This window comes from Pseudophryne corroboree, chromosome 6 (genome assembly GCF_028390025.1).
Source record: "Pseudophryne corroboree isolate aPseCor3 chromosome 6, aPseCor3.hap2, whole genome shotgun sequence".
Lineage (NCBI taxonomy): Eukaryota > Metazoa > Chordata > Amphibia > Anura > Myobatrachidae > Pseudophryne > Pseudophryne corroboree.
Genome location: NC_086449.1, coordinates 248,011,147 through 248,031,151, shown reverse-complemented (window position 1 = coordinate 248,031,151; position 20,005 = coordinate 248,011,147). Strand labels below are relative to the sequence as shown.

Here is a 20,005-nt window from a genome sequence, read left to right as displayed (position 1 = left end):
TATGACTATGTTTCTGGGATTAGTTGTGCGCACAGACTGGGTTGCTCACATTGGAGGCTATGCTCAGGCGCATGTCTGTGGACACTCGGTCCTTGAGGTCCTTGTGCATTTGGCTGCACTATGTACACTGGGAGGGGCTTTGTTGTCGACGGAGTGTTGGCTGTGGTGGGGGGGGATACGTGGAGGGTCGCTGGTCATCCAGCTCAGGGGATCCCGCCAGTGGCGGTTTTAGGTGCGGGTTAGCAGGGCGTTCGCCCAGGGCGCTTTGGCCTGAGGCTGCAGCTACCCCACCAGCGCCATCAGCACTCGTCTGCTACCTGCACCGCAATACCCCCACCACTCCCTGCTGCCGGCCAGCTGGCCCGTCCTGGTCACTTCACACTGTCCGCACCTCATCGCTGCCTCCTGCCAACTACCCCCCTCTCCTGGACGCTTCCTGCCGGCCACCTCCTGCCACTACTTACTCCCCTTCAGCTTCACGCTGGGCGGATGTATGAGGAGAGCATAGAGCCACGGGACCACAGGCGCCAAATGGTGAGTGACGGCTAGCTGATGCAATTTGTATAATGGGCTACCTGGCGCAATGTGTATAAGGGGCTACCTGGCGCAATGTGTATAAGGGGATACCTGTGCAATGTGTATAAAGGGCTACCTGGCACAGTGTATAAAGGGCTACCTGGCACAGTGTATAAAAGGGGCTACCTGGCGCAGTTTGTATAACAGACTCTACCTGGTGCAGTGTGTAAAAGAGGCTACCTGGCGCAGTTTGTATAACAGACTCTACCTGGTGCAGTGTGTAAAAGAGGCTACCTGGCGCAGTTTGTATAATGGGCTCTACCTGGCACAGATTGTATAATGGCTCTACCTTACACAGTGTGTATATCTGGCTCTACCTGGCGCAACATGTATAAAAGGGGCTCTACCTGGCATAACGTGAATAAAAGGGGCTTCGTGAAGATGGCCCGGGAAGATCGTGACAGCTATCTGGCTGCTGCTTATTGCTAAGGGAAGCCGGGATAAATAGCTGCTGCACAGACAGAGGCACGCACCTCCAACCAACCGTAAGTTATACCACCTGTCAACCGGCATATAACATCAGCAAGCCACCACAACACTGCAAGCCCACACTCAGATGTTTAGCTATTATCTCAAGGACAGTGCAGTGTTCCCCTAGTGAACTTCTACTTAGCGCTGGTTCTCCCCATGCCCATATCTGTCTTCATACACTTCCCTCACACATCCACCCTGGATACTGGCAAATATTTCATGTTGTATGTGTGGTACACACATTATATTCTACACACTTCTATTAGACACTGGGCAGCAACTATATCACCATCCTTAATATGTTTTTAGATTGTTTTGATACTCACTTCTGTGCCAATACATTGATTGAACTGTATTGATTTGTTACTAATAAAATATACCAGCGTATATAAAGATATATATATATATATATATATATATATAAAAAGAGAGAGCTATAGATATATATAGCTATATATGGGATGTAGTTATGTGACCACAAGTCACAATACCTCCCCCTGCATCCCGAAGCCTGACAATCCCGACAGTTGGCATGTCGACTCAAAGGGACTATTCCCACTCGTGGGTATCCATGACACCCATAGAGTGGAAATAGAACCTGTGGTGAGCATAGCCAGGATCCCGGCCGCCAGTAACACATACCCAACCCTATTATGTAGAGATAGATAGATAGATAGATAGATAGATAGATAAATATAGAAAAAAGAATGGAAATGTAATACCACCAGAAACAGTATAACCTACATCACATGCTGTAGTAACGGTTGTCAATGCTTCGGTCCCCTTCCGGTCCAATTTCAAGACCACCAACAATTACAGCAGCCGCTCTCAAGCCAAAAATAACCTGTAGTTAGTTACTTGCTGGCTTGAGACTGGCTGCTGTAATTATTGGCAGACTCAAGGGACAATGGGGATCATTCCGAGTTGATCGCTCGCTGCAGATTTTTGCAGCGCAGCGATCAGGTAAAAAAATGGCAAAACTGCGCATGCGCGAAGTACGAGTACAAGGAGCATCGTTGCTGTGCAATGGATCTAGTGAAGAATTCATTTGCACAGCCAATCGCAAGGAGATTGACAGGAAGAGGGCGTTTATGGGTGGCAACTGACCGTTTTCTGGGAGTGGTAGGGAAAACACAGGCGTGTCCGTGTTTTGCAGGGCGGGTTATCTGATGTCAATTCCGGCACCAAAAAGACTGAAGTGATCGCAAGCGCTGAGCAAGTCCAGAGCTACTCAGAAACTGCTCAAAATGTTTTTGCAGAGCTCGGCTGTAAAGGCGTTCTCACACTTGCAAAGCAAAAATACACTCCCCTGTGGGCGGCAACTATGCGTTTGCACGGCTGCTAAAAGTAACTAGCGAGTAACAATGTGTGGCGGACCCTGCGTGACACAACCCCTAGTCACAATCCTGCTGTTGCTGGTCACTCCCACTGTGACGGTACACAATAGGCCCTTCATAAATTTCAGCTCCAGGCCCATTTGGTCCTTAATCTGGCACTGACTGCATCCACTACACTCCGAATGTAATCAGTCCTGCCTGCCGGGCACAACTTCTCCATAACTTGCACCTCGCTAGTTTATCTTACTTTATTTTATTTTTTTCATGTATTTCTGAAAATCACTTCTCCAGGTTCTTATGGCTGTAAGTAGCCTTCCCTATGGGGATTTCAGGCTACAGAGCCATTCTGTCTGATCGACGTCCTCTGCCCGTGCTTAATTAAAGCGTTTAGATCCAGACTGAATACATTTTAATAAATTACCTTCCCGGGGGCTGCGAGTCACAGATTTTAGGTTTTGTGTGGGAGTGGAAGGGCAAAGGTCAGGACCAGACCCATTGCTGCACCTCTCCGGGCTGTACACTGTAACAAGGTGCTGGGGAGGGATAGTAGTGATGGCAGGATACACACACAGACTGATCTAGCAAAGGAGCTGTCCAACATAATGGATCTTCTACACCCATCCATCACTGCTGCATGTAAGTCTCACTCCTGATACACTTTGTTCCAGTGTAGGTAATTCATGTAATTGCTACTTATTATTTCCACAGAACCTTTAATGTTAATACCTTTCATAACAACTCTTCAGAGGTTTTGTTTCCACCTCAGCAATGAGGGGTATCCTGCAGAGTGGCAGTATAGGGGTTAACTGAATTGTGCACCGTGATCATGCACAGTATGGGCTGTTTCCTGCACGTGCACTACATATATATATATATATATATATATATATATATATATGTGTGTGTGTGTGTGTGTGTGTGTGTGTGTGTGTGTGTGTGTGTGTGTGTGTGTGTGTGTGTGTGTGTGTGTGTGTGTGTGTGTATATATATAATTTTATTTTTTTACATGCTTATTTCCATCTGTCACTGTTTTCCACTTGCCATTCTCTGGGGCTTACACTTGTGTTACACTGCAATACTGTCTCGGGTTCCATTTATAATTTGGAATTTCAATGTTTGAGATGCTTTTGAGTGTTCATAGTTGTGTCCTATGTACGCAGTGTGTGTGCAGAATTCTGTAGTGTTTACAATAGGACAAGCACAGATCCATTTACTAACGTTTATGGCAGTTTCTTCATTTAAAATGGTATAAAATGCATTTTACAAAGGGGTTTCTCAAAAATAAAGCTGCCATCCCTTTTCATCTAAATACTGTATGTACAGTGCCTTGCTAAAGTATTCAAACCCCCCCCCCCCCCCCCCCCCTCCTTGGCTTTTTACCTATTTTGTTACATTACAACCTGTCATTTATTTTTTATCTGAATTTTATGTGACGGATATGCACAAAATAGTCTAAGTTGGTGAAGTGAAATGAGAAAAATGTATATACATTTTTTTTTAAATAAAAATTTGAAAATTGGCATGTGCATATGTATTCACCCCCTTTGCTATGAAGCCCCTCAAAAGTTCTGGTGCATTCAATTACCTTCAGAAGTCACATAATTAGTGAAATGAAGTCCAACTGTGTGCAATCTAAGTGTCACATGATCTGTCAGTATAAACACACCTTTTCTGAAAGGCCCCAGAGGCTGCAACACCACTAAGCAAGAGGCATCACACCATGAAGACCAAGGCGCTCTCCAAACAAGTCAGGGACAAAGTTGTTGAGAAAAAAAAGTCAGGGTTGGGTTATAAAAAAATATCCAAATCTTTGATGATCCCCTGGAGCACCATCAAATCCATAATCTTCAAATGGGAAGAACATGGTACCACAACAAACTTGCAGAGAGAGGGCCGGCCACCAAAACTCACAGACTGGGCAAGGAGGGCATTAATCAGAGAGGCAGCACATAGACCAAAGGTAACCCTGAAGGAGCTGCAGAGATCCACAGCAGAGACTGGTGTATCTGTGCATGTGACCACAATAAGCCGTACAGTCCATAGAGCTGGGCTTTATGGAAGAGTGGCCAGAAAAAAGCCATTACTTAGTGTTAAAAATAATGCACGTTTTGAGTTTGCCAAAAGGCATGTGGACGACTCCCCAAATGTATGGAGGAAGGTGCTCTGGTCAGATGAGACTAAAATGTGACTTTTAATCCCATCACCCCAAGAACACCATCCCCACAGTGAAACATGGTGGTGGCAGCATCATGCTGTGGGGATGTTTTTCAGCAGCAGGGACTGGGAAACTGTTTCAAGTCGAGGGAAAGATGGATGGTGCTAAATACAGGGATATTCTTGAGCAAAACCCTTTTCAGTATGCCTGTGATTTGAGACTGGGATATAGGTTCACCTTCCAACAGGACAATGACCCAAAGCATACTGCTAAAGCAACACTCGAGTGGTTTAAGGGGAAACATTTAAATGTGTTGGAATGGCCTAGCCAGAGCCCAGATCTCAATCCAACTGAGAATTTGTGTTCAGACTTGAAGATTGCCGTTCACAAGTGGAAACCATCCAACATGAAGGAGCTGGAGCAGTCTTGCCTTGAGGAATGGGTAAAAATCCCAGTGCAAGATGTGGCAAGCTCATAGAGACTTATCCAAAGCGACTTGCAGCTGTAATTGCCGCAAAAGGTGGCTCTACAAAGTACTGACTTTAGGGGGGTGAATAGTTATGCACGCTGAAGTCTTCTGTTATTTTGTCCTATTTGTTGTCTGCTTCACAACAAAAAAAATAAAAAAATCTTCAAAGTTGTAGGCATGTTCTGTGAATGAAATAATGCAAACCTTCAAACAATCCATTTTAATTCCAGGTTGTGAGGCAACAAAACATGAAAAATGCAAAGGGGGGTGAATACTTTAGCATGCTTTACAAATTATATATGTGTATTCTGGAAAGTCATAAAATCACCCGGTTCTATATAGAGGAACCAGAACAAGTGCTAGTAGCCCGTCATGAAATCACATTTTATTTTAAGTTTTTTAATCAAGGATTTTGGGACAATTGATAAAGCAATGGCAAGTGTACAAATGTAAACGTACAATCAGTATGGCCACTAAATTAGTTTGATTTTGTAATGAGTAGCTCATTTTGAGAGCCTCAGCCAGTGACAGATGTGAGAAAGTGAAACGGTAGCCAGTGGTGCAAGTAGAAATGTTTTCTTAGTGGTACTCATAGTAAAAATGGGAGTGGTCACATGTCACGAGGGGGCGTGGTCACAAAACTAGGGGAGTGGCCACATTATGCCACACACCGTAATGCCCCTTACACATTATGCCAAACATGTAATGCTCATTACACATTATGCCACACATCGTAATGCTTATTACACATTATGCCACACACTGTAATGCTTATTACACATTATGCCACACACCATAATGCCCATTACACATTATGCCAGACACCATAACACCTATTACACATTATGCCACACACTGTAATGCCCATTACACATTATGTCACACACCGTAATGCCTTACATATTATACCACACACTGTAATGCCTATTACATATTATGCCACACACAGTTATGTCACTGACACCATTTTATGTCCCACACACAAAAATGCCCCTTATAAATTATGCCCCAGCGGTGGGCTGGTGGTATGCACCATATTTCTTAATGGTACTCCGTACCACCCCATACCACCCTACTTTCAGCACCAGGGTCGGACTGGCCCACAGGGGAAACCACTGGTGGGCCCCACTGCCTGTGGGCCCACCTCCTCCTCTAGGGTTTAGGCTCCAGACTGTATCCTAGTACACTTTAATTATACATATGTTACCTTATACTGCACAGGACTATGGGTCCAGCCCATGCACTCTCTTACGGTTAGCCGGGCCTCTGTGGTGGTTGGCCACACCTCCACTATTGCCTGGCCACACCCTTAAGCAAGGGCCCCTAACACTGCATTTCCCCGGTGGGCCCTTCTTGCCCCAGTCCAACACTGTTCAGCACTGACAGTAGCAGATATTGAGAACCGGAAAAGACAACAATGGGGGGTGGTATGGGATGCAGAGGACAGACAACCATGGCTCACAATATTTTACAGAATTTGTCCACTCTGTCCAATAAAATACTGGACATGTTTTTGTTTACTGACTTTTCTTTTTCCAGCTTGGTTGATGTGAATTTATAAAAAAAGAATAATACTGTAAAGAATGGACTGATGGACAGCAGTGCTTCCTTGGGGAAGTCAGTACGAGTAGGTTGTGTAATGGAGTCAGTCATGCAGTATATTCTTCTAAAAAAAAATCTACTTTTCAGGCACAAGCACCAGCTATTGAATCATCTTGTAGTATTTCTAGTTGAAGGGAGCAGGGCGGAGAGGTAGGGTTCTTCACTGAAGTGTCTATGAAGGTTTTCAAGAGTAGTAGAACTCCAAATAAGTACAGAAAGGTCACATGTGGCCCAAGGGACAAGTGAAGAATACCCCATAATTGAGGCAATCATTTTGTAACTATATAGTGCTGAGTAGGCCGGTAATATGTTGCAGTACATCTTGTAATTAGTAATTAGTTAGTGTGCCATTGCTTCCCTGCATATACAGTATCTGACTGTATTTGGGAAGTGCATGTACAGGCTGAGGCAAAAAAAAACCTCCCAGATTTTAAAGGTTAACAAAAAAAGCCATGGTAAATGCTATTCACAATTTTAGTGTATAATCTAAAAGTGCAGTTTATTTTTAATTGGTTTTGAATGTGATATCGCCCAGATGGTGGCCTCCATTCGTGATACAAATTTGTTGTCGATTTCTGAAGTTTCACATCACTTGGCGGGTCATATCCAGCTTTATTGCTGCAATTTCCTGATGAAGCTCACTTTCATTTGTCTGGCTATGTTATACAGAATTTTCCTTGCCATCTGACAGCTGAGGTCTACATACATCCACTAAGAACCATAAATGAACTGAAGGCTGCTATACGCCAAGAAATGACAATATAATATTCAAAACCTATTGTAAATAAACTGTGTTCTATGCACTTTTAGCTTATGTACTAAAATGTTGAATAGCATTTACCATGCCTTTTTTGTTACATTTTAAAATCTGGGAGTTTTTTTTTCCCTCAACCTGCATATGGGCCTTGTATCCATATACTGAACATGTCTCACAAATGGCAGGACTGAGCCCCTTCGGCTAAATGAAAGGATAGGTATGGTGACAGGGTTTTACATTGCTGCCTCGTAACACTCATTTATTCAATTCCAGCAAGGTACCTACCTACAGGGTTGTCATCATTGGGGGGGGGGGGGGGTGACTGTTGTGACTGGAGTCCCGACCCTGGACAGAGAGGGGGGCCCTACCCTAAGTCCTTCCGTTGATATCTGGAGAGCTGCACCAGGCTGCACAACAGCAGTGGGCCAATGCGCAGGCAGAACGTCTTATAACAAGCCTTTCCTGCGTATCAGCCGCTGTGAATCGTTCTTGCAGTTCTGCGGCGCTCCACACATATGTGACGTAAAGACGTGTGAGGTCACATAGGAATATAGCACCCTAGAGCTCCAAGTGAGTGAAGATTGCATTGCAGAAGAGAGGACAGAAATACCAGCCAAAGAAGGTTAAGTAATAAAATATTTTGTGAAGGGATAAAGTATCCCTATTTAGTCAGCCCCCGGGCTCCACAATTTCTGATGGTAACCATGTGGAGTTTGTATGTTCTCCCTATGCTTTTATGGGTTTACTTCTGGTACTCTGGTGTTCTTACACTATCCAAAAACATACTGTAGGTTATACCCCTTTTCCACCAAAATCTCAGGTCTGACCCAGGATTTTTTACCCGCCATTTTGCAGAGTCGTACCTGGCTGAGATCCCATTTCCACTGCACCATCTTCACTGGTTTTTCCCGAATTGCCTCCGATTCCACTGAACACGGGTAAGCACAGCAAAACCTGTGGATGACATTAAAATGGCCTCTATTCAGGCCCACAAAGATGAGGTCACAGAAAAGGGGACAAAAGGGAGGGGTGGGGACTGTGTCAAGCTGTCCTTCCTCGCCCGCTCTGTGCCCAGTTTGTGTGCGCCCAGCTCTCCTTCCAGGTCTGTTCTCTGTCCAGTTTGTATGTCTGTGCACATAAACAGCCTCTCCCACGTGTGGGCGTGTCTCCTCTGATTTTTAGGTAATTAAATCAGCAGCCAGCACTCTGGAGGGACCAATCAGCAACTTTTGCAATTACCTAGGTCAAAAAACCTGGGTAAGAGCTGTTTCCACTGCAGTGTTACCAGGTTTTACCCGCTAAAAACCGTTTTCAATACCCAGGAAAAAATCCTGGGGCAGTAGACCCGGGATTTTTTCCTTGGAGCCGTTTCCACTGACCCGCATCCCAGGTAGACACAGCAATTACCTGGGTTTTTTAGGCAGTGGAAAAGGGGTATTAGTTGGCTACTGTCAGAAAATTAACTGTATTGTGTATGTGACAGGTGATAATATAGGGGTCCAATATGTAATACCGGTGGTCGGGATCCTGGCGGTCAGGAGACTGACGCCGGAATCCCGCCAGTGAGCGCAGCGAGTCCCCTTGCGGGCTCGCTGCACTTGCTACTCTATTATATTCCCCACCCGAGTGGGAATTCGGGTCTTTGGTCGGGTATACCCGGCTGTTTGAATTCCGGCGTCGGTCTCCTGACAGCTGGTAAATTAACTGCATCCCTAATAAAGATTGTAAGCTGAACTGGGGCAGGGACTGATGTGAAGCTCAATGTAAATGTTTGTGCTATATCAATAACTGTCCATAAATCAATAAAGGTACAATTATATCACGCATGCTCACCTTTATTGGGTCCACCTGCTCATTAATGCAGACAACCGATCAGCAAATGATGTGGTCAATCAAACTCTAGGGCAGATGTATTAAGCCTGGAGAAGTGATAAAGCCGTGATAAGTGGAAGGTAATAACGTACCAGCCAATCATTACGGGTTTGAAAAATGACAGGGCTTGATACGCTAGTGCGTTATCACCTTCCACTTATTACTTCTTTATCACTGCTTTATCACTTCTCCAGGCTTAATATAGCTGCCCCACAGTGAGAAATAAATGTGATCAAAGTGACTTTGACTGTGGAATGATTGTTGGTCCCAGACAGGGTGGTTTGAGCATGTCGGAACCTGCTGATCTCCTGGGAGTTTCATGCACAACAGTTTTTTGAATGTTCACAGCACATCACACCTTGAAGTGGATTGGCTGCAGCAACAGAACTCCACAACACACCTGGTTCCAGCCCTCTAAGCTAAGATCAGGAAACATAGTGGGCACAGGTTCACCACAGCTGAAGAGTTGAAGATTGGAAAAATATCACCTGGCCTAACAAATCTTGCTTTCTGTACAAAATCTAAGATGGTAGACCAGAATCTGGCATAAACAACATAAATCCATATACATACCTTCCAACATGACCCTCTCCAGGAGGGACAAAATGATCTGCCCCTAGACTTATCTCTTAATGTATGATTGCCGGCACCTGTTATTAACAGGTTAATAGATAAGAAAGGTGTCATAAATTAAGAGGGAAGTCCAGGAGCAGAGCATTCTGTCCCTCCTGGAGAGGGTCATGTTGGGAGGTATGCTTGCATCAACAGTTCAAGCTGGTGGTGGTGGTGTAATAAATAATGTGGCTAATGTTTTACTGCAAAACATGAGGCCCCCTATATAAATTAGGCATTGTTTAAATGTTTCCGCCTACCTGAGTGTTGTCACTGAGCATGCACATCCCTATATGGCCACAGTCTACCCATCTTCTAACGGTTACTTCCAGCAGGATAATGCACCATGGACATTGGGCGGCTTGCATCACCCATGGGTATGCGCAAGCCACCCGTCACAGAACGGGTCCTGCACATGCATAAAGTACCGATAATTGGTACTTTGCGCATCCCATAGCAAATGCTACAGGATCTGAATAACCCCCCATGTCATAATGCACACCTCATCTGAAGTGAGCTTCACAGACATGCCAATGGGTTCAGTGTGCTCCATTAGCCTCCACGGTCACCAGATCTCAATCCAGTAGAGCATCTTTTGGATGACTTGAATCAGAGAATGTGACCATGAATGCGCATCTGAGAAATCTGCAATGACTGTGTGTGCTATCATGTCAGCTTGGATTAGAACGGAAGCAATATATTCAGCGCCTTGTTTAACCTATGTCATAAAGAATTCAGGCTCTAGTACAGAGGTTCTCAAACTCGGTCCTCAGGACCCCACACAGTGCATGTTTTGCAGGTCTCCTCACAGAATCGCAAGTGAAATAATTAGCTCCACCTGTGGACCTTTTAAAATGTGTCAGTGAGTAATTAATACACCTGTGCACCTGCTGGGTTACCTGCAAAACATGCACTGTGTGTGCCCCCGAGGACCGAGTTTGAGAACCTCTGCTCTAGTACTACTGTACTAGAAAGGGGATGCGGATTGAAAGTCGACAGTAACTAGGTCGACAATGTCTAGGTCGACCACTATTGGTCGACAGTAACTAGGTCGACAGGGTGTCTAGGTCAACAGGGTCTTTAGGTCGACATGTTCTAGGTCGACAGGTCAAAAGGTCGACATGAGTTTTTCACAATTTTTTTCTTTTTTTGAACCTTTTCATACTTAACGATCCACGTGGACTACGATTGGAACGGTAATCTGTGCCGAGCGAAGCGGTAGCGGAGCGAAGGCACCATGCCCGAAGCATGGCGAGTGAAGCGAGCCATGCGAGGGGACGCGGTGCACTAATTGGGGTTTCCGGTCACTCTACGAAGAAAACTACACCAAAATAACATTAAAAACTCATGTCGACCTTTTGACCTGTCGACCTAGAACATGTCGACCTAAAGACCCTGTCGACCTAGTTACTGTCGACCAAAAGTGGTCGACCTAGACATTGTCGACCTAGTTACTGTCGACTTTCAATACCACACCCACTAGAAAGGTGCAGAGCTGTAGCTAGGGGTGTGCAAGCAGTGCCACCACCCAGAGTGCAAGGCTGAGTGGGCGGCACTTTTGTAGCCCCATTGGCATCTGCATTTGTCTTGCAGAGTGCCTGGAAAGGTACCTGTGACCTGGCATACTGCCTAAGAGCCACCACCTGTGCTCAGTTTCCTGGTCCCAGCCCCCTATCCATGACAACATATGTGTGGCGCTACAGCACTGGCAAGCTGTACATTACTTAATTAGGTAACTACTGAGTGTGATAGATTGATAGATATAAACATACACACTATTTGTATTTTGTATGGGCATGTTTTTGCATATATCCATATAAATATACAGTTTATGTATGTGCATAAATACATATTATACATACACATATGATACATTCATACAGTTCTACATATGCTATTTGTTTTAGATTCATTGTATCCGGCCCAGTGGTAGACCACTCATGTACCAGAATGAAATGTACTGTAATCTCTGAATAGAACTGCCAGGTAACTAATGCCGTTTCCCGAATAAAAGGCACCCAGAAGAGTTCTAAGAGACTATTGCTTTTAAAAGAGGAACTAATTGGACTGGAAGAATAACATGTATTTGGTCATGTGGCAAGACTTAATGGCATTTGTTCTCTGTTTATTGTCACAGGCAATGGATGCAAAAGATAATGGTGCTTGCGGTTTCTTTGCATTTTTCTTCTCACCCCACTGCTCCAGGAAACAATGTCCACAGCACACAGGAACTCCTGAGAAGATGAAGCGGCTGAATTCAGCTAACCTGCTTCGCTTGGCTGTGCTGCTCCTCCATTATCTCTGGAAAGGTATCTGCAAATCCTTTTCTCTACAGAGACAGGTTCACAATAAGACTGCACAAGATAAATCCTGATTTTGCGGCTATACATTTCAGATGCTATTTGATTCCTGACCCTTTATGTATATTTACATTACTGCTTTACATACATTTCATTACCTTTTTCTTCCCACTCACTGCAGCTTCGGTGTCAGACATCAGCTGTATTATTTAAGTCATGAGAATTCCCGACAGTGACAAGATACTTGCAAAGTTAAATAACTAAGGGGGTGATTCAGACCTGATCGCTGCTATTTGGCGATCAGGTACTAGCTGCGCACGCGCGTCGGACAGCAACAAAGGGCATCGCCGGTCAGCAACGGGATGATGTGAAAAATCCAATTGCACAGGCGTTCGCAAGGTGATTGACAGGAGGAAGCCGTTTGAGGGTGGTAACTGGCCGTTTATTGGGAGTGTCCGGAAAAACGCAGGCATGCCCAAGTTTTCAGGGAGGGTGTGTGACGTCAGCTCCGGCCCCGATCAGCCTGTTGTGATCGCACTGTAGCAGTAAGCTGGACACAGTGGATTTTAGCAGCTTGGCGCACACATGGGATCGCACACTTGCACAGTGAATATACACTCCCTCTAGGGGCGGCGACTATATGAACGCAGGACAGCAAAGTTAGCAGCCCAGCAGTCAGGTCTGAATCACTTCCTAAATGTATTTTTAAAACAAATGTTCTGTACGTCATATAAGAAGTTTCCGAAGTAGTCTCTGTCTCTGATCAAGGTTTTGCTTAGTGTATCAGTATGTCTATATGTGCGGCATTTATGTATATTTCATTTGCAACACTAATATGCAGTTGACCAAATGCTACTTTTGTTAATTTTAAATGTGTTCTTTAAACAATACATAGATTAAATATTTGTTATTTGGATATATACTGGAAACCATGCTGGATGGTTTCCTGTATACGAAATACATGTGGTGGCTGCTACAAGGGCTCAGTTACCGTTAATTCTACTAGGAAAATTATAGTTTGTTTAATCCAAAACTTGTCTTTATATTTGTATTAGCGCTGCTCTAAATTGTGCCTAGTTCAGGGCCGGATTAAGATCCACAAGGGCCTGGTGCTGAAACAGATCAAGGGCCTATTGTGAGAAATTGAGGAGGTGTGGCTAATGTTGTGTGGGTGTGGCCAGTGACATATGGGCATGTACACTCCTTACACTATAATCCCCAATGTCTCCCAAAATAAGTAAAAGTAGAAAAACAACATCACTTTGTGAGGAAATTAGAATTATAATTTAAATTCTTATCATTTATGGAAACCATGTGACCAACTGGGCAGTTTATCATCATCAGGCTGTCATGTTGATGGGCCTATTTTTATCTGGGGCCTGGAGCTGTAGCTCCATCCGCCCCATTGTTAATCTGGCCCTTGCCTAGTTCTTCTATATAATATATAGAGTTCTGCAAGGGGTTTAAGAACTATACCAGGATTCTATTTGGCAAAGGGGGTCATTCCGAGTTGATTGCTAGCTGCCGTTGTACGCTGTGTAGCGATCAGTGAAAAAAAAGCTAAATTTGCGCATGCGTATGCACCACAATGCGCACGCGTGTCGTATGGGTACGAAGTCCATTGTGGTTTTGCACTGGTTCTAGCAACGATTCCAATCGCAAGGAGATTGACAGAAAGAGGGCATTTATGGGTGTCAACTGACAGTTTTCTGAGAGTGTTTGGAAAAACACATGCGTGGCCGGGCGTTTGCTGGGTGGGTATCTGACGTCATTACTGTGTCACTTGTCGCAGCAATCATCACACAGGATAAGTAACTACAGGGCTGGTCTTGTTTTGCACAAAATGTGTTTGCAGGCGCTCTGCTGCACAGGCGTTCACACTCCTGCAAAGCGAAAATATACTCCCCCGTGGGCGGCGACTTTGCGTTTGCAGTGCACGGCTGCTACAAACTGCTAGCGAGCGATCAACTCGGAATGACCCCCAAAGGTCCTTACAGCTATCACTGAATGACCACCCAACTAAACTGGAGATTTAATAAGCCATTCTGTTGCTAAGAGAATCACAAATGTTTCTTATACCCCTTTTCCACTAGCAGCAGGGGTCGCAGCCGTGTCGCCTGACACAGCTGCAACCCGTGCTACAGCCCCCTGCAGACAGCGCTCACACATGGCATATTGCCGGGTTGGTGACACTGCTAGTGACGCGGCAGGGGTGGCGCTGGGAGATCACATGATCTCCCAGCGCCGCCCTCCCATACACAGTGAATGGGAACCGTGTCGCCTCGACACGGCTCCTATTCACACTAGACAGCTGGTCTCCTATGCACGATTATTTTGTATAAAATTTTGACTAAAGTTGATGACTGCCGTTACGTTTTACCCCTCTTTTTTATAATAACCATAGTGCGTGACTATGCCCCGTAACCCTGGATATCCTTATCCATTAGGAATTTATCTAACCCATTCTTAAAGGTGTTGACTGAGTCGGCCATTACAACTCCCTCAGGCGGGGAATTCCAAACACGTATCATCCTTACCGTAAAAAAGCTTTTACGCCGTATTGTGCGGAATCTCCTCTCCTCTAACCTGAGCGAGTGTCCACGAGTTCTGTGTTGATCTAACCAAAAACAGGTCCTGCGCAAGATCTGTATATTGTCCCCTTATATATTTGTAAATGTTGATCATGTCCCCTCTTAATCTCCTCTTTTCCAGTGTAAACATGCCTAGTCTTGCAAGCCTTTCCTCGTATCCAGCGTCTCCATACCCTTAATTAGTTTGGTCGCCCGCCTCTGAAATGAAATGGTGAAATGTAAACAGAACTTTCTGGTACTTGCATGACAATTAAGGACCCACCGGGTACAATGTACATATTTTACTATTGTCTCAGTGAATGGAGATGCTTAATCTTTAATATCAAAAATTTGGCACAAGGCATTTCTGCACCTGTTTTCAAAAATACAGTTCTAAAAAAAAGTTTAAAAATAAAAATGTATATTCTCCGTATTCCCACAACACCCCGCCCAGTAATATTCAGTTATATCTTCTTTGTAACTGCAAACTCTGAGAAAGTTCTTCCAGGTGAAAAAATAGGTTACTAAAACCTTTCTGTTACTCGGCTCACAGTGTGGGTGTACCTTATTAAAAGTTTTTAAATTAAAAGGCATCTCTGCACATTGTTATGCATGGTCCATAATTGATAATTAGATGTGCAAATTGTTATTCATTTTTTTTGTGCTGCCTTTTTGGTGTAAAATAAGCATATAGGGGTATACGCAATTGCGGTCAAATTCCGGCTGGAATTCGACCGTTTTTGGTTTCAACACAATTCGACAATCGAATCCCGACCGCCGGGACCCGAATTCGACATATTCAATAAAAAACAGATTCGACAGTCCCGCTGTCGAAAAACGGACCAATTGACGAAAATGTGTGCGTCCTGGATTCGACTTCATGGACGGCACAAAGGTGTTCAATAATCTTGAAAAAAAATGTGTGGGGTCCCCCCTCCTAAGCATAACCAGCCTCAGGCTCTTTGAGCCGGTCCTGGTTGTAAAAATACGGGGGGGGGGGGGGGGAATGACAGGGGATCCCCCATATTTTAACAACCAGCACCGGGCTCTGCGCCTGGTCCTGGTGCCAAAAATATGGGGGACAAAACACGTAGGGGTCCCCCGTATTTTTCACACCAGCACCGGGCTCCACTAGTCAGAGAGATAATGCCACAGCCGGGGGACACTTTTATATAGGTCTCTGTGGCCCTGGCATGAAATCACTAACTAGTCACCCCTGGCCGAGGTACCCTGGAGGAGTGGGGACCCCTTAAATCAAGGGGTCCCTCCCTCCAGCCACCGAAGGGCCAGGGGTGAAGCCCGAGGCTGTCCCCCCCATCCAAGGGCGGCGGATGGGGGACTGATAGAATCCACGTATTCTTTTTTTTTTATACAAGGCTATCAGTCCCCCATCCGCCGCCCTTGGATGGGGGGGACAGCCTCGGGCTTCACCCCTGGCCCTTGGGTGGCTGGAGGGAGGGACCTTTTGATTTAAGGGGTCCCCACTCCTCCAGGGTACCTCGGCCAGGGGTGACTAGTTAGTGATTTCATGCCAGGGCCACAGAGACCTATATAAAAGTGTCCCCCGGCTGTGGCATTATCTCTCTGACTAGTGGAGCCCGGTGCTGGTGTGAAAAATACGGGAGCCCTACGTGTTTTTTCCCCTGTATTTTTGGCACCAGGACCAGAGCCCGGTGCTGGTTGTTAAAATACGGGGGATCCCCTGTCATTTTCCCCCCCGTATTTTTACAACCAGGACCGGCTCAAAGAGCCCGAGGCTGGTTATGCTTAGGAGGGGGGACCCCACGCATTTTTTTTCTGAAATTTTAACCCATTCCCACCGAAAAACATGCACATGATCTCTCCATATTATTTTAGTCAGTAAAAAAAAAATATTCTTTTAAAAATTCTATTAAATAATACTTGTGGCTCATAAATAGACAAACCAAGTAGATAATCCCTTCTAATATAAATAGATATGCTATTAGCAATCAAAAAAAGCACAAAAAAAACATGTTTTTAAAAAAATTTATTAGATCACGACAGCAAAATGAGGCGGAATGAAATTGACGAAATGACTGTCAGAAAGCACTGTTGTCGAATCGACATTCTTCAATTGAATATACTTTTGTCAAAAAGCCACATTTTTACCATTGCAGACATGTCGAATTTGACAAATGTCGAATTGCAAAAAGTCGAATCTGAAACGGCAGGTTTTTTGTCGAAAAGTACTGTATTGCATTGTCGAATCCAATTCGACAGTTTTTTTTTGTCGAAAATGCCCCGTTTTTCGACATTTGCGGCAATTCGACCGCAATTGCATATACCCCATATTATCTTGTTTCTATTTCTAACATAGTATACTCTTCATGGCTCTTTTATGTTTCCTGAACATATTTAGGTGAACACTGAAAGTTTTATGGTTTTCATAGACTCAAAGCATCGATTACAATGTTGCCTGTCATTATTCTTACTAATTGGACTACTGTCTGGTCCTAGTATAATGATTCTATTGCAGCCTCAATAAATGAAAGGGGTAAATATATGATCAGCCAATGAGAATGGAAAACCCACTGTAATTTGCTATTCATGTACTAGCACTTCCAGGTCATTAAAGTTCAATAATGTGCATAGCAGCTCTGGGTAGCTTCATGAATTCCAACGTGCTATGGCAGGCACATGAGTGCTTGTATTTCTACTGTGAAAGCATGCCCAAGCATGCAAATGGCGGTATAGGGTCAAGATCCCGGTGTCTTACCTTGCAAAAAGCAAAATCTCACCATAATTTTAACTTTATTTTTCCTACATGTTGCCACCATGCACCATAACTGGTGAGGAGGGGCAAATGTGCAGGATCTGAGGGATTGCATGAGAAATTAGGCAGCATGGGTAGGCAGGACCAATCTAGTTTCTCTTCTTCTCAGGATCATAATCTGCCATCAGATGCTGATCAGGTGGGAGGTAGTTGGGTTGATGAGGAGCCCAACAAATCCTCATAGAGGCATCAGTGAAAATGTATCTATCTATCTATCTATCTATCTATCTATCTATCTATCTATCTATCTACACAATTCCACAAAATACGGCACAAGAGGCTTTTTCATCTGCAAAAAACACTTGTATTGGCAGTCAACATTTCAGGGCATACGCCCCTTCCTCAGGCCCCAACAAGTATAAAGTTGGGGCCTGAGGAAGGGGCGTATGCCCTGAAACGTTGCCTGCCAATACAAGTGGTTTTATGGTTGCATCTTTTCATCCCTGATGTGCAAATCCTCACTCCTGAGAGGAACTGGCCGGAATATAATCACAATATTGGCCTGATCATTTCAGTATTGTTAGCTGAATTTGGGGTGTTCTCCATTTATAAGAAAATAACTTTAATGTATGTATGAAGCAGTGACTGCGGTGAGGTGAGACAGAGCCCTTCCTGTCATACTAAAGCATACACCAGAGTTTTGACTATATAAAGCATATGAAAAATACAAAGAATATATTGGAAATCTCTCTTTTTTTTTTTTTGTATTATTCAAATAATTTTTATAGTCAAAACTCTGGAGTAAAAAGTCTATGGCAGTTGAGGCCGTGCCTCTCCTGCCTACCTTTTCTGCACATTTCTGTGATCAAAACTCACCACAGTTCCAGCAATATATACGGGATGTAGTTTTAACGCCGGCTGTCGGGATCCAGGTGTTCAGGAGCCCAACGCCGCAATTCCGACAGCCGACATATTGCCGTCCCGAATGGTACTTGTTGCTTTGCTGTCGGCATACCATGATCCCCATTCCGCATATACTGCTGCACCTCCATATAATGCCCACATGCACCCTTGGGCTCATATATTGTGTGTAAATCTGGCTCTGGTGTGGCCAGTTACCTCCCTGGTGTAGATAAATTATTATTGCAACAGATTGCTAAAAGAGAGATAAACTCCATGACTTGGTGAGACCACTCTCCAGTATTACTAATTCGAGTTACAGAAAGTAATCCATTGTTTCCCATATGATGCATATAATTATTACACCCCTGAGATGTATGCAATTCTGAATGTGGTGTGATCATGCCATTATTAGCAAATTGTGCATGTGTCGCGGCCTGCATATACAACAGAGCATTTATCAGCTGTTCCAGGCACCCCATGCCAAATGCAGGTGCAATGCAGCAGCTATGGTGCCGTGTGCCCTTGGAGGCAGCTTCACTTGATTACCCATAGTTACGGCCCTGGGACTGTGACAAGTACTGGATGTGTGGAATAAAGCTCTGTAGTGTTATTATTATTATTAGTAGTAGTATTACAAAAAATATTAATAATACTGAGACAGCAGGCTTGGAGAACAGTGAAGAGACAAGATATTGTCAGCTGTGAGGGGGAAGGATGTAGGGTTTTGGCACACATTGGATGTGTACCCTAGCTGACTGCACAACCGATATAACGATATATTGGTCGGCAGTCCAATTTGAATGATATATTTCATGACCGTACAATATATTGTTTGTACCTACATTTAGGTTGCATGCTGCTGTTGCCAGGATCGTTGCATTGGGCACACAGCATGCCCAATGGGATGACCTATCAAACGGCCGGTGGGAGTGCATGATCGCAGGTACACATTAGGTGATATGGGCGATATATTGTTCCGATCCATGTCGGAGTGATATATTGGGCGATATATCATCTAATGCAGTGGTTCTCAAACTGTGTGCTGTGGCACCCTGGTGTGCCTCTGGACACTTGCAGGGGTGCCCTGAGTTGGTGGTCCAGGACCAATTCAAATTATTTATGGTCAATGTAATACTCAAAACCAGTGCTGGTGGCTGGCAGTCATAAACTATGTGGACAAACGGAAGTAAATCTTGTCCCTCACCACACAACTGAACCTAAGGATGACATATAATCACAATTTACTTAATTTAATATTTCTTCTAAATCTCTCAATAAGAAACTTTTGGCCTAGAGATGCCGTGAAAAAAACTTTAATACTATAGTGCTCCGTGATTCATACAATGTTTGGGAACCATTGGTCTAATGTGTATCCAGACTAGGATTCATGACATTGACCTCAGATTTTGCCATATAAAGTTGTTGGAACATGGAGGTGGAGATGGCAAAGACATTGGTGTATCTATAATGGGTTCAGTGTGTGTGGTGCACATGGGCCAGGTTCCAGGTGGGCCCACACTGCACACCCAGCACCCATTTTATTATAATTACCCCTCGAAGTCCTGTGGTGGCCGGTGCTGCAGACAGAAATCACTGGGAAAATGGCAGGCAGATATTTTTCTGGTGATTTGCGCATGCACAGTAGAG

The 20,005-nt window shown here is 44.4% G+C and overlaps 1 protein-coding gene across 1 annotated transcript in view; it reads left to right on the top strand.

The window, feature by feature from the left end:
* LOC134931950 (protein shisa-like-1a) overlaps positions 1–20,005 on the top strand; it is a 97,083-nt gene that overhangs the window by 2,262 nt on the left and 74,816 nt on the right. Inside the window, exon 2 of the mRNA XM_063925856.1 lies at positions 11,989–12,160. Within this exon, the coding sequence (XP_063781926.1) occupies positions 11,992–12,160 (169 nt within the window). The 5' untranslated portion in view covers positions 11,989–11,991. The remainder of the gene's footprint in view (positions 1–11,988; positions 12,161–20,005) is intronic.